The 27,828-nt window shown below is 38.4% G+C and overlaps 1 protein-coding gene and 1 pseudogene across 8 annotated transcripts in view; one reads left to right on the top strand and one right to left on the bottom strand.

Annotated features, from left to right (window-relative positions):
* The window catches only part of LOC104682723 (40S ribosomal protein S24-like), a 55,856-nt gene that overhangs the window by 25,235 nt on the left and 2,793 nt on the right, over positions 1-27,828 (top strand). For 2 of the 7 annotated variants that reach the window (XM_030937259.1, XM_030937258.1), the window contains 3 exons: positions 5,072-5,298; positions 6,479-6,689; positions 7,785-7,943. In XM_030937259.1, the coding sequence (XP_030793119.1) occupies positions 7,893-7,943 (51 nt within the window). In that variant the 5' untranslated portion in view covers positions 5,072-5,298; positions 6,479-6,689; positions 7,785-7,892. Of the gene's footprint in view, positions 1-5,071; positions 5,299-6,478; positions 6,690-7,784; positions 7,944-17,816; positions 18,118-27,828 lie in introns of those variants that run through there. The other 5 variants (XM_030937257.1, XM_030937256.1, XM_030937261.1 and 2 more) reach the window with 3 other exon arrangements.
* On the bottom strand, positions 13,573-14,051 carry LOC104682728 (annotated as a pseudogene). The gene has a single exon (XR_004059206.1). The product of XR_004059206.1 is annotated as a 40S ribosomal protein S25 pseudogene (transcript).

Consider the following 27,828-nt stretch of genomic DNA (forward strand, 5'->3'; position numbering starts at 1 on the left):
CTCCAAATGAGGTAGAGGGTGAAAGAAAGAGCCTGAGAATCCAAGTCCTAAGTCTTGGGTTATACCTTCCCCTATTCAATATCTGAGTCTCATATGTGAAATATAAATAAAAATTACTGTATCCACTCCATGGGGTTATAATGTGGATTAAACAAGAGGATGAATTGAAAATACAACAAGTCCTCAATGTCATCCACAGGTTCTTGAAAACTGTGACTTTAAGTGAAAGGATTTATAACAAAATAGGTTCATTGATACAAGCAAAGTTAAGTTCCTACAGCATATTGTTGGTCACAGAAACATCACCAAACTTCTAAACAAAAACCAAAGCACTTCTAATGGTAAACGTTGAAACAAATGTGAGCACCCTCTCGCTCTCTCTGTCTCGTATATATATATTATATATATATAAATAAATATATGAAAATTATTTTATATATATAATCTTCCATATATATGAAAAATCTTTCTCATGTATATACATATAGTCTTTCATATATATATATATGAAAGATTAACAAAAACAGGATAATTATTTACCCGATTATTTCAGTTCAGGGTCATGGGTAGCTGGAGCCTATCCCAGCACTTGTGACCTGGACATAGAAGTTCATGGAGTGGGGAGGGATTGCATTGGGAGTTATACCTGATGTAAATGACGAGTTGATGGGTGCTGACGAGTTGATGGGTGCAGCACACCAACATGGCACAAGTATACATATGTAACAAACCTGCATGTTATGCACATGTACCCTAGAACTTAAAGTATAATTAAAAAAAAAAAAAAAAAAGAAGTTCATGGTGGCCTGCAACCTTGTTTGGAATTAGAATATGGAGCTGATCACATTGTTGGCCTCAAGGGAACCTTGGATAGCCTTGTGAGTGAGGAGGCAACAATGAAAGTGGAAAGTGGGGCTCTAGAAAGCTCAAGGCTCTCTGTTGGAACAAAGAGAGCAGAGGGATGAGATGTTATGAATTAAATAGGATGGAGATTTGATGGTAACTTAGACAGCATGGCCTGTTGTGTTTCAAAGAACAAAGAGCCTTCTAAACCTTTGCATAGAAACACAATCATAGGGTTTAAGCAGCAAGGGTTTTTTCTCTGTATAATAAGTATACAAAGGTTATACAATTGACAACACAATCTCTATAAAAAGCTTTTTTAGCCACTCCCATCTTCAGTCTCTTCTATGAACTGTCTACATTATTTGCCCAACCGTTTATTTTTTACAAAATTTCCTTAATTTTTTCCATTTAAAAAATTTGAGTTGTCATTTAATTTTACATGTAACTTTGCCTGACCTTTATCTATGTTTTGAGCAACTTGAGCACTGGAAATTTGTTTATTTTGTAACCTCCAGAGTATGGAGGATTATTATTTTCCCTAAAATCCTAGCACTTGTGATTTTTAAATTCTATCCACTGGATGAATCAATACAAGTGAATAGAAGATAGAATAATACCTCATCTACAAGAATTCACTGCACTAGCAGTCTTATCTATTAGAAATATGTGAAAGAATCAATGAGTAAGAAAAAAAAAGCTTTCAAATAACCAAAATAAATGTTACTAAATCATTTTTGCCATCTTAAATGAGTATTAAATAAGTAAAGGCAAAACCTAAGATGATTACATCTAGGAATTATTTTACAATATGACACAGGAATTAAGTATAGCATCAATAACCTTTGACCAAGTGAAACAGGCTTTTTTAAAGATAACATAAACTTGTATTATTTTTTCATCCAAACCCTAGCAGCCTAATCCCCTCTCCTTGCTATAGAGAGAAGCCATTCTCAGATAACAAGAGCTTAAGCAAAGTAATTTTTGCAGAGTATACTTTGAAGGAGGGAAAAAAGCCCTTTACATTTCAGCATTTTTATGGATGAATGCAATAGGCAATAGAAACAAAAATAGCTTTTGTAAAAGTGCAATAAATGAAAGCTGTTCATAATTGGTGTTCTATAAGGAATTACAAATGAAGAATTTGAGAAGTCTCTGGAGTTACACTTTCCACACAGATACAAGGTAGTGACTTATCTGAAACAGAATTATTTGGCACACCTGGCATGCACAAGCATGAACCACCGAAGAGATTCAGCAAAATGTGTAAAATCAGACATGAATTAGTAAGAACATCTAATCAAGCACAAGAGAGCAATATTACCCAGAATACATTACTAAAGTACTCAGTGTCACCTGAGTGGGCAAAGACGGGAGGCATCGACCTGTTAGAGCTTCATCAGGATATCATTTTACTGTGAGATGATGACATTGTGCTTAAGTAAACCAATTAGGAAGTCATTCACAGTTGATCTTATGTATTAAATTACTCATTTGTAACTAGTTCTTTATGTTATCTTTAAAAAACATCAAGTAAAAAGCACTGTTCAGATATTGTTAGAAAGAGGTTTTATATAGAAATTGCAGGTACAACTTAGTTGCTCAAAATGATGGAAGCTCACAAATGGCGAAAAAGATGATTTAATAATTTTTTCTTCAAAATGTATAAACAGAAATAAATCACAACTAGATAGGCAAAGAAAAGTTACATTAAAAACCTAAAAGGTGGCCCTGGCAAAAATAAAATAAGCACACTTTGGAAATTAAAAATATGCATTTTAAAACCTAAACTTCCAGAACCCACTTGGTTATGTCAATATTAGCAACTTAAATAAGATTAAATTAAAAAGTAATATTTTGGGTTTGGCTGCAACAGAGTATGGGTGTTACCTAGACTGTTCTTCCTCCCTTCACAAAGGTAAACAACTATGAAACGGAACAAAATAGGTGAAGCATTTTTTGGAGGAGGACTGCAATGCTAGCAAAAAAGCAAACACATGTAGTGAGATCAATGTTTTCTCAACTTTCTGCCATAGGGAACTTTCAGGGATCTGCATGTTACAAGGAGATGGAGCCCAAGGAAAGCACGGCAGTGTTGCTGAGCTGGGGTGGCAGAGATTAAAGTTGAGGGCTGCGAATGCAAACTAGAATTTGCAGGGCAGATTAACAAAGAGAAGGGCACTATTCAGACAAGAGTCCTCAGAATGCTGGATGGGGAAATCTCAGTGGATCCTTGGCCCAGAGCTGAGTTGGACATATATAGAGCCAGTCTCTTCGAGAGCTCGCAGGAAATACCACAGTGCTTACCAACTGTATTTCTGAGTACAAAGGAAATACATTAGAATTCAATAACTAAAAACATAAAATACGCAACTATTTAGAAATTAAACAACACACTTCCAAATAGCACATAGGTTGAAAAAGAAATCACAAAGGACATTAAAATATTTGAAACAATCATAGTAAAAACACAGCAAATAAAAAAATATTCACAGCTAAGGCAGTGCTAGAGGAAATTTTACAACTTTATAAAAATGAAAGACTAAGAGTGGTTCATGTTTCCACCTTCAAAGGTTGGAAAAAGAAGTGCAAAGTAAACCCAAAGCAAATAGAAGGAAGAAAATAATCAATATGAAAAACTACATCAATAAAATAGTATACAAACATTTTAGAAAGTAAGAAAGTCAAAAGCAGAATTTTTAAAAGAACACCAAATATTTTCAGAGCTCATCTTATGTACCACGCTTTCTGCCATGTGTTGATTACACAGATTAAGATATTGCAGTCCATCTGCTCCTGTCCCCAGGTTCACCATATTTGAACTTTCAGTCATGTATTTCACAAAATGATTTCAACATAATGCATCTGAGAGTTCATCTCTCCAGCAGTGCCTGGAACACAGTAGAAGCTCAATAAATATGTGTTGAATGGATGAATGAGCTTTTTCCTTTAACACATGGGGAAGGCCACAGATAAGAGAGGAAGGGAAAGTCCACAGATAAGGTCACTGATGTCTTACTTGGTACAGCCTGGATTCTGTCTTCCATACCAGACAACATTCTCTGCCTTAGCCAACTCAGACTTTAGTCTCAACTCTCTTATGCCATTAGAGAGCCTTAATAACTAGTTCTGTGTTTAAATTGCCTGGCAGCCCATCTTGGAAAGGCATTTCATTAGCATTCCTGTTTGTGTAATGCCAGCTTGCCAGCTAAGGAGCCCACTGAGAGATCAGCCAGAGGAGAGTGAGTGAGCACACAGACTCACGTTGGAACTTGCAGCTCCACTTAGCACAGAGGAGCTGAACTGTATTGACTCAGACCAGCAAAAGCCACCTTTCTCAAGCTCTCCCCCGCCCAGCATTGTTCCTATTGCCTGATTGCACCTGGTCAATCAAATTTTCTTGGGGCAGAGCCCAAGTATAATTGAGACAAGAGGACCATTTCCTACTAGTGGAGAACTAAGCCTTTGCAATGGGAAATAGAGGGAAAAAGCAACCAATATTGTCATAAACCAACACAGATTAAGAGTAAGACACCCTCAATTTTTAGCAACTCAGATTAGAAGGGAGGCAGAAACAGCTATAGCTACTGGGGAAATGGGAGGATGCCTAGGAAGGAAGTGGTTATAGGGGCTGGCACTTGAAAAGGCATAGCATGTGCCATCTCCAAAAGAAATAAAAATAATAGAAATTACTTATATAGCATGTACTATATGTCAGGAACTATTATAAACACTTTGCAAAATAAATATAACTTATTTAATCTTTACAGCAACCATACAATATAAATACTGTAATAGCCCCCACTTTACAGATGGCAAAACTAAGTCAGAGACAGGTTAAGTAAGTCACTTAAATTCACAGAGCTAATAAGTGATAGAATCCCGGCGGTCCGGTTTCAAAGTCAATGATTTTACCGATCCCTCAACTCCATACTACATGAAGAATTGATTTTACTATGAACATGGGCTCCTAGTTAGATAGGTAGACCAGCTCTGGAATTCTCCTCCAGAGGTCAAAAACTTACAAAATAACAAGAACTCTGCAGCTCAAGTCTTACCGACAGCTAAGCAATGATAAGACCAGTTGTATCTACTCCTTCCTTCTCCATTCATTCACTATTAGTCATTTGACCAATTAGAGTTTGTACTCTGAAGAAATGGCAAACAGTTTTTTGAAAGTGAATCACAAGTTTTGATTTGCCAACTACCATAATCTCGTTTCACACAGAATGGAGACTATCTGGGATACAGAGAGGGCAAGCAAATGTTTAGATGGTAGCTGTCTGTGAGTAGACAACACAATCTGTGCCAGCCATGCTACGCTGTCCCTGCTCTTATGGAGATTCCGGTCTAAAAGGAAAGACCAGTATTAATTACCGAATCCATTAGCGAATGCTACCTGCAAAGCAAGTGAGGTACTCCGAAGGAAAGGAAGACTGGGACTCACAGCAGAAGGTGAGCTGGCCCTGGGGCAGCAGAAGGGCTTGCCTTGAGAAACGCTTGGGTTGAGAGCTGAAAGATGAAAAGGCTTTTTTTCAGGTGGCACAAGAGAGATGAGAAGAGAATTCCAGGCAGAATAAACAGCACTTGCAAAGGCAAGAGAGAACAGGCTCTGAAGCCTCCTGGTATGCCCAGCCCCAAGGCAGGCAGCAGGGTATGGAATGAGTTGAGGCTGGAGTGGGAAGGAGAGGCAGGCCATGCAGCAACTGGCAGAGTCATGATCTCTGTGCAAAAAGCACTGGGGAGCCATGGAAGGACATAGGCAGAACAGTGGCATTAAGTAAGAAATAGCCACTGCATCCAATAGGCGACTAGACTAATACTCAAACTCAGATCCTTTGCCCTTCTTTCCCCCAATCTCCAACCTCACTGCATTTTGCCAGCCCAGGAAGTTTAGCCAGTAGAGGTCATCACCAAGCCACGCAGATCACAGAACCTCAGGGTTGGCAGGGACTTGGCTATCTTGGAGACACATCCACTAGATAAGCACTCCCGTGTCCTCTCTGAATCCCAGCCCATTCCCAGTCTGTGTGAAACTAGACATCTGGACTCAGCATATGCTTAATAGGTGGGTCATCTCTAGCAAATTAAATCACTTCTCTGGGCCTCCCTTTCTACACCTGCACTACAGCAGTGCTAGCTTCAATTGGCTATTAAGATAATGTAGGTCATGTTTTCAGCACCATATCCAATCTTTAGTAGATGTCCAAAGAGTGATGATTTAATCTGAATTCAGCCATTCATTTTGAGCTATATCTTTCTCCCAACTCAGCTGTGACAGTTCCAAGACATCATTCTGCATATCAGACAGACCTTATCATTAAGTCTAGTAGTCCACTAAATAATTATGCATGTTATAGCAGCCCATAGCTAACGCAGAAATAAAAAAAAAAATCATAAACTTACACACAGTGGAGAAAGGAGGAAGTGAAGAAATCTCATCTTTCTGGTATAATTTTCCATTGTTTTATTCCTTGGAAAATAGCCAGCATAATTTTGCATGGTGTTCCAAAAATGAATGTCACCTCACAAAAAGACAATGAGTTCAATATTTCTGTTGAAAATAAACATTTGAAAACAGTATCTATTTTTATATTTATGTATATTTATTCATCTATTCAATTTATAATTTCAGGCTCATTCCACACTAAGTGTTCTGAATCAAAAAGATGAACAAAATACAGTGCCATTCTTCAAGGACTTCACAGCTACAGGAAAGGGATATAGTTAAACAAATAACTGCAGAATTGGAAGTTGGAGCTGATGTGCTTAGAAGGGTTTTGAACAAGGGGCTTCACTGCGACTCTCTCTGCTTTTGCAAACTTCAGGAAAACCTTTACGCACAGGTGAGTTCCACGAGGCTAATTTGAAGCTTGTGTTCTGATTTTGCCAATTAAGATAAGAAGGAAACATATTGATAGCAAGAAGAATAGCCTGTGCAAGAAAATGAAGGCCCAAGAAGAATGTGTTTTCTCAGAAGCCTGGAAAGGCTCAACCTCCAGGGAAATCAAAATAGATACTCAGTGATGGGTCCTGAGCATTTTCAGATACAATGAAAGTTCTAAATTACTGGAATTAGATATGTTAAATCAAGACTATTATGACAACCTGACTTCAAGTCTTATTTGCTGAAAGTGCAAAGTAGAAGAAATGACCATTCTGTGTGTGCAGCACCCTTGTGATCTCACAAGGACGATGCTTAATGACATATGGAAACCCGTTGGGTAATTGAATAGTCTGAGGCTAATTGCATCTGACTGTGTTATTCTAATGTGATGGGTTGAGATGTGCAATGGATAGGAGAAAACAGATTTCTAGAATTGCAATGGGTGACTGTTTGCTCTGACCTTCATTGAATTTGAACATAGGGAACAGGATGCAGTGGGCACAAGTTGACAGCCAGCACGTGAGGAGTGGGGCAGACTAATTTGTCAGTCTTGACTCACAAAGGTGTCTTGTATTCATTTCAGAACAAATCCAGCAGCTGTGATTCTGCCTTTTCCTCCAAGTAAAGGCTTATCTTCTTCTTCCCAGACTAAATGCATCTGCAGAGCCCTCCAGCTCAACATCATTATTTATGTGGAACTTTTATATAATTCCTCCTAAAAACACAAATATTCTCATTTGCTCCTCACAATTGTGAATGGTTATTATCCCTTATCCAACCTCATTTTGCAGATGAAGAAATCAAACTCCAGAGAAACTGAGCAGCCTACTGGTTACAAAGTGATGGAATCATGACTCATGTCCATGTCATTCTACTTGCAAATGTAGTGTCCTGCTGGACTCTGCTCTCACATTTTAGCTGGGAGAGGCCTAGGAGAACTGTTTGTGCCTTTAGGCAGACACACAGATCCTGAGGTGGCCCAAGCTAATGAGAGCAAATATTAAGAAAATGGAAATGGCTAGACTTAATGACTATTACCATTTTCACTTTACAGTTGAAAATACAGAATCTCAGAATGAAGCCCTAACTTCCCACAGCAGATGGGGTCTATGAGGAGGAAGAAGTGGATGCATGGACCAGTCCTGTTTTGAAGACAAGTCTCATGGTGCTACTGTGCCTCCATGAGCTCCTGATGCCCAGAAGCTGGCATCCTGTGAGTGGGTAGGCTAATGATGATACCAACTAACCCTGCAGGGATTTACACTGATGTTGAGGCCCATTCACACATTAGTACAGCTCCATAGGTTGTAGGACATTTTCCAGGCTGGAGCAAATAAGTTATTGCTTTCAGTAAATCCCCTCCCTCCTTCCTTTCCTTTTATCTCAGATTTGCAATGATGGAGTGGGTTAAGTTTTAAGACTATTATCTGTCTGTTTATAATATTCTCCAGGTGACCACGTCTGCAGAAACCTCTTGCAATATTGAAGTCCAAATCCAACACAACTCTATCACCAATCTATAAGCTCCATTTACCTCCATATCCCTAGTCAGTACATCATAACATCAGAAATACACAAAAAATTACTTACAGAAATAATATGGAATTATTTTGTGAAGTCCAAATAATATATATTGGGTTTATTGCATGGTGTTATGTTTACAAGCAATTACTTGACTCGCAAAATCTGCTTGATATGAAGTGTGTTGTAATGGTTTTCTGCTGCTGCTCCTCTGAAGTCCTGAGTGTTTCCACCCTCCAGGGGGAAACAGCTAATATCTATCTGCGTGTCATAAAACACTGCGTGCAAGTACATACACACATAATCCCCTTGCATCTTCTGAGATTTAGCAAATGATTAAATGCTGAAAAATTTAGCAATCTATTGAGTGACTTTTCATTTGCTATCAAAGTAGGCACATGTATGGTCCTAGGGAATGTGCATGGACTTTAGTGGTGTATCATGGTACCTACAATCTCTGGCATGTTAGGTAAGTTACTTAACTCTGAGGTTCTATATTTTGAACTGTGAAGTGAAAATGATAATAGTCATTGAGTTTCAAGGAAAGAAATTATAATGAAGTCATGAGGGGTCAGGTTTCCTGAGTCTGAATGCTTCTTTCACCACTGTAGTGGATGCTATGGTGCTCCACTCAGATTCCAGAACTGAGAAACTCATGCCCACGGCTGCTGGAATTATGGGTTGTTGATATCTCACAGCCACGTTTCTTCTCAGGAAATGTCCTCTCTTGGCCAAAGAGAGCTCCTCTGTCTAATGTTACACCCTTCTCCTGGGGACAGTCTGCAAGGCTTCAAAGTCTTGGCATTCCTTCTTCAATTCAGCCCTGAAGGGTTATTCCAACTCCAGAAATGCCTGGGAAGTCACCTGCAACCAGTATGACCCAATCCTGCTTCTCTGACCCCCTGACATATGCTGCTCCAGAAAACACCCCCAATAAACTTTACACAAATATATTTCCAATTCAGAGTCGGCTTCCTGGAGTCTTGGTAGTTCCATGAAATTTACTGCTTATTGTGTATAGAAGTCACATAGATAATCACACATGGTGGAATTGGAACTGAAATTCTGATAAGAACCCTGTGATTTCAAGTCCAGGTCTCCTGTTGGCCTCCATTGTTCTATTTCATTCATGAAATAGGTTGGAGGAACTCACAATACAATAGACCCCATATTTCAGCTCGTTAATAATCAACATATTCTGGTCTTAGTGGCCATTATTTTTAAGAAGTTGTATACAGCATTATAATTAGTGTGATCTAGTCAGGTTTTTCTACCACATTGGGGCAGTCTGGAACTCAGTCAGATATACTTGGCTTTCTCAAGTCTTTATGAGATTCATTTTTATATTTTTAAAATTACATTTTGAACTGACACAGAGTGCAATGTTGAAGAGGTGATCCTATAAACAAGCAAAGGTCACTGCCATGCATTCCTTCATTTATGTTGTTTTTATCCGTCCAACCAGCCACCATATATTGTGTGCTTCCCAAGTACCATGACACATTCTGAGAACTTTCCACACATGCTCTCCTTTCATCTTCGCATCAACAACATGAATCTTAAGCTGTGCTGAATTTTGTCCAAAATAACTCAGATAGGAAAAGGCAGAATAAGGAATACATTCCAGTTGTCTCCAAATTTCATGCTTTTCTAAGTGTCACATTATATTGTCCTTCCCACTGGCACACAGCCTAAGTAAAAATCAAACTATGAGAAGCAATAGAAAGTAATATCAGAGTAGAGGTGAGAAGATGCAGTAACATAAATGATCTTTCAAGACTTCCCGGAGAAGGCACGAGTTGGCCTTTGGAGTGACCTAGACTCACTTCCAAGTAGAAAGCTCAGTAATTTTGCTTGAGAGATAGCGTGGAAAGGGCCCAGGCTTCAGAGTGTGGCTGACTTGAATTTGAGCTCTATCTTTATCTATTACTACCTATGTGGCTCTGGACATCTTACTTAACCTCTCTGAATCTTCATCTTGTCATTGTGAGAGACCTCATTGACTTGTTGTAAAGATTAAAGAAATCATGAAACACATCTAGTCCAATAACTGATACTATAGTGTTTAACAAGTGATGTTTGATTTGAGTTAATTCAAGTCTCTAGGTTATAGTAAGAAAATGGCAAAAAAATTAATTAATCAGCTTCTCCAGTTTGTGCCTTTGAGAAGGGTAAGCCAAAGGAGGACTTTGTTCTCACATCTCATATTACATCATTTGTGATAAAAATTACACATTCACACAAGCGCACGCACACACACACACACACAGGCACAAACACTCAGACATGAGCCACAATCCACAATGGAGGAGCGCTTAGAGTGCTTAGGCATCATAATAAACCTTCACATAAAGTACAGCAGTAGTGTTCTTAATTAAAATCTCTAAAGAACTCTTGTTGTTGACAATATCACCACCCAAAGCCATGTTTACCTTGTTAATTATTCAAGTTGCAGTGAATAAGAAACAATGCCCAGGCTTCCCATAAAATTTCCAAAAATTAAACCAGGGAAATGGGCAATAAATGTCATTTGAAATGGAACTGATGCCAGTTAATTACAAGACAACTGTAAAATAATAGGGCATGAGGTGTTCCAACAATGCCTAATTAGTAACTATATGGGCATTTCCTTGGAAAAAATGGCAATTACATGGTGCAAACACTTAGCAGTCATCATCAAAGGCCCTTAACTGATATTAGCTAATTAATCTTCCATACAACACTCCAGCAGGAGGCAGCACAAGTCCTCATTGAAAGAGGTAGAAGGGGAGGCCAAAAGGTGAAATGGAAAATCCTCTTCCGCTCAGCATCTCTAAAGAACCATTTGACACTCGCAGCCTAGAAGCACTCAGGAGGGATTCCCAGGCCAAGAGAGGCAGATTGTTTTCTTGATGAGTGACTTGCCCAGGTGATGCCTAAGGTTAATATGGTGAACACCAAGCTTCCTCCTGATTTTCTACCATGGCTCACATCCTGGCTATCCTCCAGAACTCCCTGCACCAAACTGCTGTTGCAGGCACACATGCACTCTTGCACTTATCAGCCCTTTTCTCTTTTTCTCAGCAAGAAGGCTTTTGACCTCAAATATATAAAACCAATGGGGGAAGAGGGAAGCTATGCCTCTTTCCACAAAGCCAAGCTCGTTATATTATAACATGATCCACAGCCTTTGATTTCAACTTAATGTATGAGATCTGGAATCATTTCAGAAGTATGATTGATTTTGATTAGATGAAGATATTTTAAAAGGAGTGAATTACCTCTTATGTGACTTAATTTAATCCACATTAAAGATCTGTGACAAAATCTCATTTGTGTCTAATTTTGTATTCTTTTACCTAAAGAGAGTCCAAAATTTGTATAAGCTCCAGACCCAAGACAATCTAAGTCTGCCCATCTATCTGGTTGAGTTCTTCCAGCTCTGAGTCAGGGGCTATATTTTGTGGGATTCTGAGGCTTCAATGCCCTTTTGAGGGAGACTTAGTTTCATAAAGCAAAGTTAGGCTACATCACAAAATGAGGCTTGCATGAGTTTTTCTCCACCTAATTCCATTTGTCTTATAATACACCTGATTCTTCCCATTTAAAAAGTTACAAGTTTTAATGAGAAAATGGATAAGAAGGAAGGGGTATAATTACTCCTGCCAGTCCATTTTATAGATGGTAAAACTAGCCTATGCAGAGGTTAAGTGACCTCCAAATATGGGACTTTATTAGCTATTCCTATAACTAATACAATAGTGAGCCTCCCCGAACCCATCTCCATTTGATCCTAATTTTTCAGTTCTTTGTGAGTTTCCTTGTCACCTCTAACCTGCCTCTGAACTCAGAGCTAATTGATACCCAGAAGGAATGCATAAAGAGCATTTGGAATGGTTCTATCCTAACAGAGTGTTGGATGGGCCAAGATCCAGTGACGGGTCAAATCCAAATATAATTTTCTTAAAGTAACACACACACTTCACAGAAGAGGAGTCATGACTTGTTCCTTCGGTATCCCCCAAAATGTTCTTGCTCCTTCAGTGTCTTGTTCTTCTTCTATTTGGGGGGATACTTGTTCCTTCAGTACCCGTAAAAATGGAAGAAGATCATACAACATTTGGAGGATAAGTTTGACAGTCTGATAAGCCCAGATCCAAAAATCCTAGACTCTATTTGTTATCTGTAAAATGGGCACAAAAATAGTACCTACCTTGTGAGGCTAATGTGGGGAATAAATGGACAAGTGCTTAGGACCTGGTATATAGAAAGCATGCAATAATTGTTAGCTATATTTTTAAAATATTTTACCCTATTAATGATCACTCCTTTACTGAGACTATACTGTAATAATGAACTGTGTTGGCTTTGGAGTCACACAACCTAAATTTAAATCTTGTATCATCGAGTCACTCTCTGTGTAACCATGGGGGAGCTACTTGTTCTCTGCATGCCTCAGTTTCCTTATTAGTAAAAAGGGTGTAGTGAGAGCGTCTACTTGATCTTTTTAAGAGGGTTGATCATACGGATTGAATGAGACAGTGTATGAAATCACTGTGTATGACAGTGTATGAAACTAAGTCTACCTCAAAAGGCACCTAGCCAATAATAAGAATTTGATAAATGTTAGCTATCAATATATTTTGAGTAGGCATACCTTACACCCAGAGGGGACTCGGTCCAAGTTTGAGCAATAGAAATAACAAAATTAATTTGACATTCACTCAGCAAACATTTGTTGTATACCTACTCTATAGTAGGCAGTGTCCTATGGGCTAGGGATTCAGAGAAAAATAAATACATAGTCTCTGCCCTCAGCTGAGATAACAGTGTCTTCTGGCACAGACAATTCAATCAGAATTATAGATACCTGTGGAGAACTATTCTTTTTAGTGCATCCAGGAATGTTGAATAAATAGTGCTCTGTAGTTTCACAAAATTTCAGGAAAATCTTTTTATCCAAATTCCTACACATCGTTAGAGTTTATTTAATCTCAATTCTTACTCAATAAGGACGAATGATGAATGAATGATGGCTCCTCCTCCTTGAAGTGACAACCTGTCCATAAACATCTCTACAGACTGGACTTATTGTAAAGCAGCTATTTCCACTGTTCAGTAGTTCTAAAGTCCCCCCAGCTATTGATTATACTGAAACCTGGTCCCCTCAACATACCCACCCTTGGTGATTTTCCTTCCTCTAGTGCTGGGTGAAGAGAGTCTAACTTTTCTTCTACCTAATGGGCCTTTCTCATATGTCCAGTCTCACTTCTGAGTCATCATTTCTTTAAGCTAAACTTCCAGATGCACCATGATAAAAGTCTAATAGACATAAGCATCTCTTCTTTTTTTTATTTAATAAAGTTTTATTTTTCCAAATGTACAGTTGGTTGGACCTATTCATTCATCTTCACCAGCAGCTGGAGCATCTCTGCCCTTGGTATTTCTGGTGTAAATTACTTGAGCTCTGTGCTTTGAAACCAGTTTGATGAGTCCTTTACTAAGGAGCTCCTGAAGGGCTGCCCTGGCCAGGGAGCCTCGAATCTTCAGTCTCTCAGAGACCACAGCTGGGGTTATAAGTTTATAGTTGGAAACTTCCTTACAGAGTTTGTCATAGGTAGCTTTGTCAAACAAGACTAAGTTATTGAGCTTGTCCCGAACTTTGCCTTTGGACCACTTCTTCTTTTTGGCCTTGCCCTCAGATTTGTTCACTGGATCTTTGTCTTTCTTGGTCAACTTTCCAGCGTCCTTCTTCTTCTTCTTGTCCTTGGGCAGCATTGCGAAGCTCGGAGAGCAGCAGTGGACACTGCAGCCATGCTAAGATGTCAGCATCTCTTCTTAAAGGTGACCTTCCAAATGGCAGGAGTGACAACTAGGGCCAAGTTGTGGGTACTTGGCACCCACAGCTCTTAGTTTCAGAACCTCCTCCCCCCCAGGTTTCATATCAGCCTTCGCCATGCTTGTTAATTTGGACCAAATCTACCAGAGTCCCCTCTCCTAAGTCCTAACTGTTGGACTAGGCAGGGATCGGTCTCAGCCCCTAGATAAAGAACTGCTATCACATCTGTCTTTGAGGCCTTCAAAGACTTGCTAACTAGAAAAATGACTAATACAATTATTTCAGGGCCCAAAACAGGGACAGTGGGAGTCCTCAAAGTATTCCCTGTTGGCATACGGCCAAGGCCATTCTCTTCTAACTCATGGGTCCAAAAATTACTCAGTTGGCTCCCAAATTCCCGGGTCTGCTGACTCTTGCGACTGATGGGGCTTGCCTGCTGAATTTTGATATTCTTAACATAGTGTTCTTGAACACTTCTGAAAACAGGGGGTTTGTGAAGCAACTGCTTCTACTGCTCAATTCTAATGTTCTTCCATATCAAGATAAGCTGGAATTTCCCCCCTTGTCACTTCCACCTCTGGTCATTTTCCTTCTCTCTGAAACTGGACAGAACAAGCGTAACCTCCTTTTGCACAAATAGATGTTTGCACATTTGACTTTATTGTGCTTGCATTTGCATTTCTGGGTCTCTGCTGCTTTAGGCTAAAACTTCACAGCTTCTCAATTGTTCTTTAAAATGATGTTCACATTCATCATATGAATGTTTTCTGCTGGATATATTCCAATTGATTCATGCTTCTCTTAGGCTATGGCACCTAAATCTGACAGTCCTAATAAAGCTGAGCGTTTAGGGAAAGGACAGACAATTCCACAGTGCCATGGTGGGATATTTAGTAAGAGTCTTCTGTATAATAGAGAGGCCGTGGATCATCTGGACGTCAACCACTGAGTGGATTCTCTGCTATTGTGGGAACATAAAACCTACAAGCTACCCGGGAATATCTTCCTATGCTTATTGACCCTAAAGGATGCCCATATCATTTTGGTTCTCCACACAAGGAAGATATTCACCCATGCTTGACTCCCTCACGAGTCAACTCTCCAAATCTGCCATAAGGTTAATTCTTAAAACATGTTCATGATCAACTATCTCATGTGCCAGTCCTAATCCAGATGGCATTTGGCTTCACACTCTATTAGCTGAAAGAATGGAGATTTCTGAAAAATAAGACTCGTATGCCTTCTTTACATACATTTGGACTAATTTTCACTCCCCTCATTAAAGCTCTCTGTGATTGACAGCAGTTGATGACAACCAGATCTGCCGATAGAACTAAATGTTTTCAGTTTTCTCTTCACAGAAATAGACATCCAGAGCAATTTGAGAGCTCACCATTTTGGTGAAAGTTAGAAGGAGAGCATATAGAAAGAATATATACATTAAGACTGGAGCAGAAAGGCCTTTGATTAGATGGAGGAAGTATCTCAGGAAATATGTAGACAGAAATGATCTTCTCTACTCACTCTCTCAGAAATAAAATCTCCAAGACAAATGCACAAATATACCGTAAGACAAATACCTTCACTTATGCATTCAGAATCAACCACTCTTTTCTGAGCCCCACACCTAGCATAAATGAGGCAGTAAGCACTGACCATAGAGTCCCTAGGCTTGGATATGATGACTAATTCTGCTTCATATTGGCAAAGCTTGTTAGTCTCCTCTCTGAACTTCAGATAATGATAGCTAGCTGCTTGCAAATCTCAAGAATTATTGGGTTATATAGCTTAAGTTATATAAGTTGGTTAAAATGGTTTGTGTTACTGCGAAATGTTATAGAAAGGTAAAATATGAATAATGCCACATTCTGCCTCATCTGATACTAAGTTGTACACACTGTCCACTAGAATATAAATGCTTGGCAGCTGGAATTGCTCTCATCTCTGCCGTTTCACTATCTAGCATAGTACCTGTCATGTTCTAGGAGCTTGATAAATGTTTGCTGAATTGACTTCCATTAAATTGAATTACTAACTTGCAAGGTCTTTGGGGTCAATTGCAGAATCTCATTTTACATCATCGCCATTTCCTTGCTCAAAGCTGACATGAGGAAGTATGCAATAAATGGTGAGTGAATGAATGAATGGATGGAGAGGAACTGAAAAGATGATTCTCAACCCCGAATACCCTTTAGGATCACTTACAGTGCTTTCAAAAACTAATCTCTGGGCCCTTATCCCAGAAAGTGATTTAAAAGTTTCCCAAAATATTTTAATGTAAAGTCAAGGTTGAGAATCAATGACTCTGAATGACAGGAAAATATAAGGAAGAGTCCACTCCCTCCCTTTTTTTTTTCTCACCAATGTAGGTTTTATATTCTTAAGTGAAATAAAGCATTCTGAAAGCTTTTGTTTTTTTCTGAATAAAGTACTCTAAAATGGAAGAGTGATGTTGCTACTGCTTTTTAGAAAATACTGTCAAAAATTAGTTTTCTAGACTTCTAGAGGCTGGTGGACCTCCCAGTAGCTATCACTTGGCAGACACTTGACCCTATTATCTCAGTATAACTGAGCTATGAAGCCCAGTTCAACCGCCAAGGCCAGGACCCAGTAATTCCGCTGGCCTAATGTTCTGAGACGCTGCCACCTTGTGGGCACTCTGGAGCGACACTTACACCAGCTTCCTTAAAACAGGTGTATCTTAGATGGCCTTAGGTTTTCCTTGTTATGTATATTCTGATATTTCTGGAAAATAAATATTTGTAAGGAAAAGAGAGTTCTGGATGCTCCATGAAGACGATGCTACAGATACAGACATGAACAGTAGGTATGGTGTGGAGTTTACATGAGCAGGATTGATTTATCCCTGTTGAATAGCAAGTGACAGAGGCCATGAGATGACAAGATACTTAAGGACAAAGAATTGGTTATGTCAAATCCACTTATAATGGAAGCCATCATCCTCAGCAAACTAACACAGGAACAGAAAGCCAAACACCACATGTTCTCACGCATAAGTGGGAGCTGAACATTGAGAACACATGGACATAGGGAGGGGAACAACACACACCAGGGCCTCCCAGGGAGGTTGGGGGAGGAAGCGCATCAGGAAAAATAGCTAATGCATGCGGGGATTAACACCTAGGTGATGGGTTGATAGGTGCAACATGCACATTCTGCATATGTACCCCAGAACTTCAAATAAAATATATTTTTTAAAAATCCACTTGTAAGTCTTTACTTCCATGAGAAAAAAATATATATAAAAACAGTAATACAGCTTTCCTTCCCATTTTTTAGGTGGACAACTGGAGGGCCCAGGAATTAATTGTCTTAGTCAAAGCCACAAGGCAAGCTGCTAGATAAACTCAAACTGAAAAGCAACGTTTTAAATCAGTATCTTCAGAAAATGAAATGCCTTTCCATCCTAAAAGAAAAATTCAGGAACAAATATCAGATTTCAAGACTGGACTTATATGTGTGTATATGGGAAACAAAATACCCACATACATATATCATACAAGCATATACTTTTTTTTTTTTTTTTTTTTTGAGGCAGAGTTTCACTCTTGTTGCCAGCTGGAGTGCAATGGCGCGATTTCAGCTCACTGCAACCTATGCCTCCTGGGTTCAAGCAATTCTCCTGCCTCAGCCTCTCGAGTAGCTGGAATTACGGGCACGTGCCACCACACCTGGCTAATTTTGTATTTTTAGTAGAGACGGGGTTTCTCCATGGTGGTCAGACTGGTCTAGAACTCCCAACCTCAGGTGATCTGCCCACCTCGGCCTCCCAAAGTGCTGGGATTACAGGCATAAGCCACCGCACCCAGCTGCATATACATTTTTTTAACTTCATAATGAGGATGAATTGGCTGATAGAAATTTTTACTTCATGAAAAATTGGACTTTGTGATACTGTTAAAGAAATACATTTTCTTCAAAGACACAAACTAATTCAGACAAATATCTTAATTTCCAAGTCTTGTCAGGTCAGCTATAATGAATAGATTAGACTCACTGGTAAAGGCACCTGGAATCTAAATATCAGGTATGAACGTATGAATCACATTCTTCACATACGTCTGCTTTTTCAACTGGATTAAATGTGTGTTAAGTTGAAATATCTGTAACTAGGGCCAGAGAGACCTGGTTTTGTGTGCCAACTCTACCACTACATGCTGTGAAGTCATGCAGAATTTACGTAAACTCCCTACACTTCAATTACCTTATCTACAAGGAAGGCTAATAATGAAAATTCACTAATAATTTTTATTACTATAAAAAATGTACCCAGACAGAGGTTCTAAAACAGCACCAAAATATTAATTTAATGAGTGGAGATTAGTTTTCTTTGTCAACACTACAATTTTCTTTAAATATTCAGCTAATGGATCAAATTGCTCATCAGTGAGTGATCAGTAGGGCAGAAATTATTTTGGTACCACACCACTCTAGATGTGAAGGATTTTATGAAGGTACAGAAAATCAGACTGTTCAGATCATTAGAAAAAAGCATTAAAAGGGATCTTTTAGGCAGCTAAGAGGAGTTGGCAACATTGCGGAATGGACCAGTGCAGTCATCATGGTGAGTTAAATGGTACATTTGGGCACCATTTTAGGGTGTAATTGATTGGACTACAGCTTTAGACAACAGCCCTGTACTCAGCTCTCAAGAAGGCTCTGACCTTTGATTCTTACTTGACTGGGTGATGAGCCAGCTAGGGTCTAGAAAGCCAAATCTTGATGGAACAGAGCTGGTTTTCAATGATACAGGTCATGTACTCAAATATCAATGTTCAAGCGAAGGCCAGGGTAGAAGGATCACTTGAGGCCAGGAGTCAAGACTGGCCTGAGCAGTATAGTGAGACCTTATCCACAGACACACACACACAAATACTGTTAAAGGATTGACTTCAGAAGCTGAGATACAAAAATTTCTCCCCCAAAAAAATCTCCAAGCCAGACACCAAACATGAAAGAGAGAAATTTGTACTGAAACTAGGAAACTGTTCTAAGGGCTACACCTCAGAAAACGCATGCCGGTGTTCATCTTGTTTCTTTTTGTTTTCCTACAGTACTACTAGAAGGAAGTGTGGTGTTCCTGCAGTGAATGAGCACAAGATTTAAAGAAACTATTGTGGTGCATGTGCCATCTGTATTTATGTAACTCATGGGAATGGGGGACTAGAAATAGATGAGCAGAGCTGGAAAAATGAAATTGTTACCTGTTTTTAGAATAGAGTCTGTATTAGTGTGTTCTTGCATTGTTGTAATAAAATACCTGAGACTGGGTAATTTATAAAGAAAAGAGATTTAATTGGCTCATGGTTCTGAGGGCTATACAGGAAGGATGATGCTGGCATCTGCTTGGTTTCCAGGAAGCCTCAGGAAACTTACAATCATGGCTGAAGGCAAAGTGGAAGTAGGCACATCACATGGCTGGGACAGGAGCAAGAGAGAGAGGGATGGGAGGTGCTACACCCTTTTAAACAACCAGATCTCACTAGAACTCACTATTGTGATGACAGCACCAAGAGGGAAATCCGCACTCATGATCTAATCACCTCCCACCAGGCCCCACCTCCAACATTGGGGCTTATATTTTGACATGAGACTGGAGGGGGACAACATCCAAACTATGTCAGAGTCCCGTCCAAGTGAGGTGGCTCATGCCTGTAATTCTAGCACTTTGGGAGGACAAGGCAGAAGGATCACTTGAGGCCAGGAGTTCAAGGCTACAGTGAGCTGTGTCATCATACCACTGCACTCCAGCCTGGGCAACAGAGTGAGATCCTTTCTCCAGAAGAAAATAAAATAGTAAAATCTATTTGTCTTATAACATATATCAGATTATTTAAAGAGGGTAAGATATTACTATAGCAGATCAAGAAATATCAACATCAATAATAACAGTGATGCTCAACTGGGCCTGTGTTCTAAACTGGCAGTGAATAATTATCCGCAAGTATGGTTTGAGGGACACAAGATAACCACTTTAACCTCAAAGGATTTTCCCTACCAGGATTCTACAGAGCTTGAAATTCTTTTTTTTCCAGTTTAGACTGCCCCAAAATGGATTCCATTAAAAAGCACATATGTTTCCTTGGAATAATAACACTAGGAATGCTATTTGGCCTAGATTACTTTATCATGTAGACAAAAAACTTGAAGTAGAAAGAGGTGAGGAAAGTGGGAAGAAAGGGCGATAGAGAACCAGACTACCCATATATCTCTACTCAACTTGTAGACCTGCACTGTACAATATAGTAGGCTCTATTCACATATGGCTATTTAAACTTAAATGTAAATTAAGTAAAATTAAACATTGAGCTCCTCCATCACTGTAGGCATATGTCAAATGCTCAATAGTCACATGAGGCTACTAGCTAACATAGTGGTCAGTGCAGACACAGAACATTTCCATCAAAGTTCTATTGAACAGTATTGCCCTGGTAAGTGACTCTCTTTGAAGGAACATATCATATACTTCAGAAGTGCTGGACTTAAAAAAAGAGCTAAGCACATTGTGCTAGAGAGAGAGAGCTGTAGTATCTTGCAGGCTTTTTAAACTGTGACATACAAAGAACTAAGAAGCAGGGTTTTTGTTACCCAATAAGCTACATGGAAAAAGAGCAAAGTGGGTCACAGAGAAAAAGATTCAGACAGAACAAGCCAGCAGCCTCTTCCTTAGCAACCCAAAATGAAACAGTTCACCAGTGGGCACTAAATGAAAACCAATTGTAAAACACGTTTTGTTCTGTAGAGCTATTGACTATAACCATGTGTTGTATGCTTTATAAAGTTCTCATGGCAGAGTGGGATCACTGTCTCACAAATTTCCTTTGTCATCTTTAGTGTTTTGCTTGATGGTGTCCTATAATTCCCACAGGCTTTCTTTACTCTTTTTTTTTCCTTTTTGTTCCTCTGACTGGGTAATTTCAAATGACCTGTCTTTGAGCTCATTGATTCTTTCTTCAGCTTGATTGAGTCTACTGTTGAAGCTCTCTATGGAATTTTTTAGCCCTTTGTCATCTTTATAAGCTCCAGCTGGTAGAAACCCTCCATGTATTTTATAGACAGGAAAGTCACTACCTGATCATAAGAATTAGATGAGCATCAAGATTATGGAAGTTAGCTGTTGTTGTTGTTGTTGTTTTCAATGTAAGTAATCCAAACTTAAACCAACATCTATATAACCCAGAAGCCCATATTTTTAAACCATACCATGTCATCTCTATAAGGAAGAAAAAATATTATGAAGGGGTTGTTCTGGCCAGAAATATGTTCAGAGAAGCCTGCTATGATGTTACATTGGAGAACACATGGCCTGATCATAGTTAACCATAGGCTTAGGATATTTATGGTTTATCTGAATCTCAATACCCATTTCTATAAGGTGACGTATTCAGACAAAATTATCCTGGGCCCCTTTTACTCTTGCATAATTGTTTAATTCCCTAGGATTCTGTAAAGAACTCAATATGAAGCCTCTGTAAGTGAGGATTACTTTATTATCCACTAAAATAGTTCTATTGGTACATATTATTTAGTGTTAAGAAAGGACATCAGTGCATATTAGCTGGCCACAAAATTGATAGTTAACAGATTGACTCGCTAGCCAACTTTTTCAGTGCATTGAATGCTAAAAGGTATTTTTTTTAATTAAAAAGAAATTACCAGAGAAAAAGGACTATAGTCAAATTTTTGCCAGATTCATCACCAGAATAATTTTTGCATATGTATGTCATCACATTTGCATTGTCTTTGCCCCTCCCTTTCCCCCAAGCTAGACATGTTTATGCTTGAAGCTGTTTTGTGAATCCCAAGAAAGCATTTGAAGAAAATTAAAAATCTCTGCCAAAAACTATAACCATCTCTGAGCTTGGTTATAAAGTTTAATTGGAAAACTGATATTAAGTATGCATCTTCATTACATTTTGAAAACATGAATAATATATGTAATCGTCCAAAGACTGAGCTATAAATGTTGCTGCATTATTCAAACACAAATGGAAGTACACTGTATTATCAATTAGTGTCCAGTTTCTTTGGAAGAACAACAAAAAAAAAATCTGTTGAACCTCAGCTTATGATTTGCATTCTCAAACATGTTTATTCACAAGCCTAAAAAGCACGTTAGTAACAGTTGCCAAAGCAGTTGCCAAGACAACTTATCACTGGATTTAGTATTATTGCATCAGGAAAAACGCCTACAAGGAATTTAATTAACTAACGCCTCATCCTCCTTGGCCAAAGAAGGATGGATTTTCTTTCAACCCAAAGTCCCTAAAGAATGAGATTCAATGGAATCAAGGTAGACACAGACACGCAAATAGACTCACATACACACACACACACACTCACAAATGCTGGATGAGTGTACAATAATGAGGCTAGTTTCCAGATATGGTTTTTTAAAAATCTGCCTCAGTAGTTCCTACATGTTTATTGAGTGAATGTGGATAAATATGTAGCTAGGGTTTTTCGTGTACATATATATGTACATGGAAATATACATACATACATGTAATATATATATTACATGCAATTACACATATATTTATAATGTGCGTACATTATTTTTTCTCTCTTTTCAATAAGAAATAGGCAGTTTATAAGAAATTTAATGAAACAAAAAACTAGCACCAAAGGAAAGATACATCAGATATATACACATCAGATACACATCCAAACCACCAGGCTTAATCTGGATCCCTCCCACCAACAACACAACCTGGAAATTCTCTCAAAGCACTTAGCTGAAATAATTGCAGGGCTCACCTCATTTGTTTTCTGTCTCTCAGGAGTTATTGCCTTCTGTTGTCTGATATCTACTGTTTTAAAAATTATTGTGTCATGTTTTGTCTAGTTTTTTAGTTTCCGCAGCAGAGCTAATATAGTCAGATATAAAATTGATAGGTATTTTATAATTATAAAGACTATAATTCATCATTGACTCTGAGCTTTCAGCTAGCCACAGCAGCAATGAAAATAGAACAAATTGCATAGCTTGCATTATTCTCCACAGAAAGAAATGTTTCTACAATACCAAATTCTAAAAGAAACCATGACTTGGAGGAAGGGGGGGGTGCTTGAAAACCATGTATATTTTTACTAGCATTACAAAATTCCCAATATAAGTGCCATACTTTGTTCCTCATTTTCTGCACATGCTTCTATCTCATTTAATAATCAACACTCACCACTAACATCCAATATCTACAGAGCTAGTAGAATATGCTGTGCAAATTTTAAGAATATTATTATATACTTGAATATATTATTATATTCTTCTTCCCACCTGCTGCTCCTAAGTATTTCATGTTTATATGCTGTTAATAATGATATTTATTTCAATTTCCAAGTATTTATTGCTAACATGTTTAAATACAATTGAATTTTGTATGTTAGTCTTCTATCTTGCAACTTTGCTAAACTTAATTATTAGTTCAAGTAGCTGTTACATAAACTCCATGAGATTATCTACTTAAAAAATGAGGCTGCCTGCAAGTAAAGACAGGTTTATTTCACCATTTTCTTTCTCTCTTTCTTTCTTTTTTTTTTTTTTTTTTTTTTTTTGGTGTGTAGTGATATCTCATTGTGGCTTTATTTTGCATTTTCCCATGGCTAATTATGTCGAGTATCTTTTCATATTTTTTTTTACTGTCTGTATATCCTTCTTGGTGAGATATCTGTTTGTCATTTGCCCATTTTCTGATTGGACTGTTGCTTTTTACTATTGAATTTTGAGACTTTTTATTTTATTTTATTTTTATTTTACTTTAAGTTCTAGGGCACATGTCACAACATGCAGATTTCTTACATATGTATACACGTGCCATGTTGGTGTGCCGCACCCGTTAACTCATCATTTACATTAGGTATATCTCCTAATGCTATCCCTTCCCCCTCCCCCAACCTCATGACAGGCTCCAGTGTGTGATATTCCGCACCCGGTGTTCATGTGTTCTCATTGGAGTGAGAACATGCGGTGTTTGGCTTTCTTTCCTTGCAACAGTTTGCTCAGAATGATGGTTTCCAGCTTCATCCATGTCACTATAAAGGACATGAACCCATCCTTTTTTATGGCTGCATAGTATTCCATGGTGTATATGTGCCACATTTTCTTAATCCAGTCTATCATCGATGGACATCTGGGTTGGTTCCAAGTCTGTGCTATTGTGAATAGTGCTGCAGTAAACATACTTGTGCATGTGTCTTTATAGCAGCATGATTTATAATCCTTTGGGTATATCCCCAGTAATGGGATGGCTGGGTCAAATGATATGTCTAGTTCTAGATCCTTGAGGAATCGCCACACTGTCTTCCACAATGGCTGAACTAGTTTACAGTCCCTCCAACAGTGTAAAAGCATTCCTATTTCTCCACACCCTCTCCAGCACCTGTTGTTTCCTGATTTTTTAATGATCGCCATTCTAACTGGTGTGAGATGGTATTTCATTGCGGTTTTGATTTGCGTTTCTCTGATGGTCAGTGATGATGAGTATTTTTTCATATGTCTGTTGGCTGCATAAATGTCTTCTTTTGAGAAGTGTCTGTCCATATCCTTGGCCCACGTTTTGATGGGGTTTTTTTTTTTTCTTATAAATTTGTTTACGTTCTTTGTAGATTCTGGATATTAGCCCTTCGTCAGATGGGTAGATTGTAAAAATTTTCTCCCATTTTGTATGTTGCCTGTTCACTCTGATGGTAGTTTATTTTGCTGTGCAGAAGCTCTTTAGTTTAATTCTATCCCATTTGTCAATTTTGGCTTTTGCTGCCATTGCTTTTGGTGTTTTAGACATTAAGTCCTTGCCCATTCCTATGGCCTAAATGGTATTACCCAGGTTTTCTTCTAGGGTTTTTATGGTTTTAGGTCTAACATTTAAGTCTTTAATCCATCTTGAATAGATTTTTATATAAGGTGTAAGGAAGGGATCAAGTTTCAGCTTTCTACATATGGCTAGCCAGTTTTCCCAGGACCATTTATTAAATAGAGTATCCTTTCCCCATTTCTTGTTTTTGTCAGGTTCGTCAAAGAGCAGATGGTTGTAAATGTGTGGTATTATTTCCGAGGGCTCTGTTCTGTTCCATTGATCTATATTTCTGTTTTGGTACCAGTACCATGCTGTTTTGGTTACTGTAGATTTGTAGTATAGTTTGAAGTCAGGTAGCATGATGCCTCCAGCTTTGTTCTTTTGGCTTAGGATTTTCTTGGCAATGCAGGCTCTTTTTTGGTTCCATATGAACTTTAAAGTACTTTTTTTCCAATTCCGTGAAGAAAGTCATTGGTAGCTTGATGGGGATGGCATTGAATCTACAAATTACCTTGGGCAGTATAGCCATTTTCACAATATTGATTCTTCCTATCCATAGCATGGTATGTTCTTCCATTTGTTTGTGTCCTCTTTTATTTCATTTCAGAACTACAAACTACAGGTTTGTAGTTCTCCTTGAAGAGGTCCTTCACATCTCTTGTAAGTTGGATTCCTAGGTATTTTATTCTCTTTGAAGCAATTGTGAATGGGAGTTCACTCATGATTTGGTTCTCTGTTTGTCTGTTATTGGTGTATAAGAATCCTTGTGATTTTTGCACATTAATTTTGTATCCTGAGACTTTGCTGAAGTTGCTTATCAGCTTAAGGAGATTTTGGACTGAGACGATGGGGTTTTCTAAATATGCAATCATGTCATCTGCAAACAGGGACAATTTGACTTCCTCTTTTGCTAATTGAACACACTTTATTTCTTTCTCTTGCCTGATTGCACTGGCCAGAACTTCCAACACTGTGTTGAATAGGAGTGGTGAGAGAGGGCATCTCTGTCTTGTGCCAGTTTTCAAAGGGAATGCTTCCAGTTTTTACCCATTCAGTATGATATTGGCTGTGGGTTTTTCATAAATAGCTCTTATTATTTTGAGATACGTCCCATCAATACCTAGTTTATTGAGAGTTTTTAGCATGAAGGGCTGTTGAATTTTGTCGAAGTCCTTTTCTGCATCTATTGAGATAATCATGTGGTTTTTGTCTTTGGTTCTGTTTATATGATGGATTACGTTTATTGATTTGCGTATGTTGAACCAGCCTTGCATCCCAGGGATGAAGCCAACTTGGTCATGGTGGATAAGCTTTTTGATGTGCTGCCGGATTCAGTTTGCCAGTATTTTATTGAGGATTTTTGCATCGATGTTCATCAGGGATATTGGTCTAAAATTCTCTTTTTGTTGTTGTTGTTGTGTCTCTGCCAGGCTTTGGTATCAGGATGATGTTGGCCTCATAAAATGAATTAGGGAGGATTCCCTCTTTTTCTATTGATTGGAATGGTTTCAGAAGGAATGGAACCAGCTCCTGTTTGTACCTCTTTTCAATCTGGATGCATTTGTTTTCTTTTTCTTGCCTACTTGCACTAGTTAGAACATCCAGCACAGCATCGAGTAGAAGTGATGAGAGCAGATAATCCTTTCTTGGTCCTGATTTTAAAGAAAAATAATTTTTCCATTTTTAAGTCTAATGTTAACTATAGGTTTTCACAAAGGCCCTTTAATAAGTTGAATGTGTTTTCTTTTATATTCTGGTTTGCTGAGAGTTTTTATCAAGAGTTGATGTTGCCTTTTTCCTTGTCCTTGTATACTTTTCTACATGTGTGCAACCGATCAGTACTCAGATGAAGACTAGAGGGAGAACTCTGCAGTTTTTCAGAGTCCTCTCTGTGTACTACTCTCTCTTCTCTGGTACTTTACCCTGTAAACTCTAGACACTTCAGCTTCCTTATATTCCCAAGTCGATTTCCCCAATGTGCAGAGACCACCAGGCTCAATCTTGATCCCTCCCACTAACAACACAACCTGGAAATTCTCTCAAAGCAGTTAGCTGAGATAATTGCAGGGTTCACCTCATTTATTTTCTATCTCTCAGGAGTTATTGCCTTCTGTTGTCTGATATCTAACATTTTAAAAATCATTGTGTCATATGTTTCGTCTAGTTTTTTAGTTTCTGCAGAAGAGTTAACATAGTTTCTGTTATCCCATCTTGGCTGGAAGCCACAATCTCTTCTGGACGATTTTTATACATGCACATTCCTAGGACTTACTTCATACATAAATTGTGGGCTAATCATTCTTGAGAATCTGCATATTTTCAAAACTCCCCACTGAATTTATTAATAATTCCAGCTTGTGAAGTATAGATTTATCCACTATCTTATATCTAACAAAATCTGTGGTCTGTGGGGTGAGTTTTAGAACATGACAAGGATCATAGACCCAAGTTCTATGACCCTGTAGCCACAAGATTTTCCACTCTCTCCCGTGTGTACAACCAGTGTGTCTGCTACATTAAAGCCAATGCTGAGAAGCCAAATTTAGTTTTCTATACATTTCATTAATTATTAACCATCTAAATATTAGAAAGACTATAACAGAAATTGGGATACTCAATAGAAACTGGATACTTCTTGCCCTGTTGTAAATATCACACACTTGTACCAGAGGACAAAGGAACAATGACAGTTTTACTGTATGTGTAAGATGTGATCATCATCCTAAAGAGAAAGCCATCAAAGTTTTGATGCTGTTGAATATCCACCAAGATTGTTATCATCCTTTGTTCTTTAAGTGTTACTGGATACCTTTCCAAGGTAGCACCACTTCAGTAATGATGTTTCCTAGTGGTATTGGATATCTTAGAAATGCTTTAAAACACAGCCAAGTAGTCACTTCCTCCATGGTATCTTCTCACAAAATTCTGGGCAACTTTAATTG

This window comes from Rhinopithecus roxellana, chromosome 9, assembly GCF_007565055.1.
Source record: "Rhinopithecus roxellana isolate Shanxi Qingling chromosome 9, ASM756505v1, whole genome shotgun sequence".
Classification (NCBI taxonomy): domain Eukaryota; kingdom Metazoa; phylum Chordata; class Mammalia; order Primates; family Cercopithecidae; genus Rhinopithecus; species Rhinopithecus roxellana.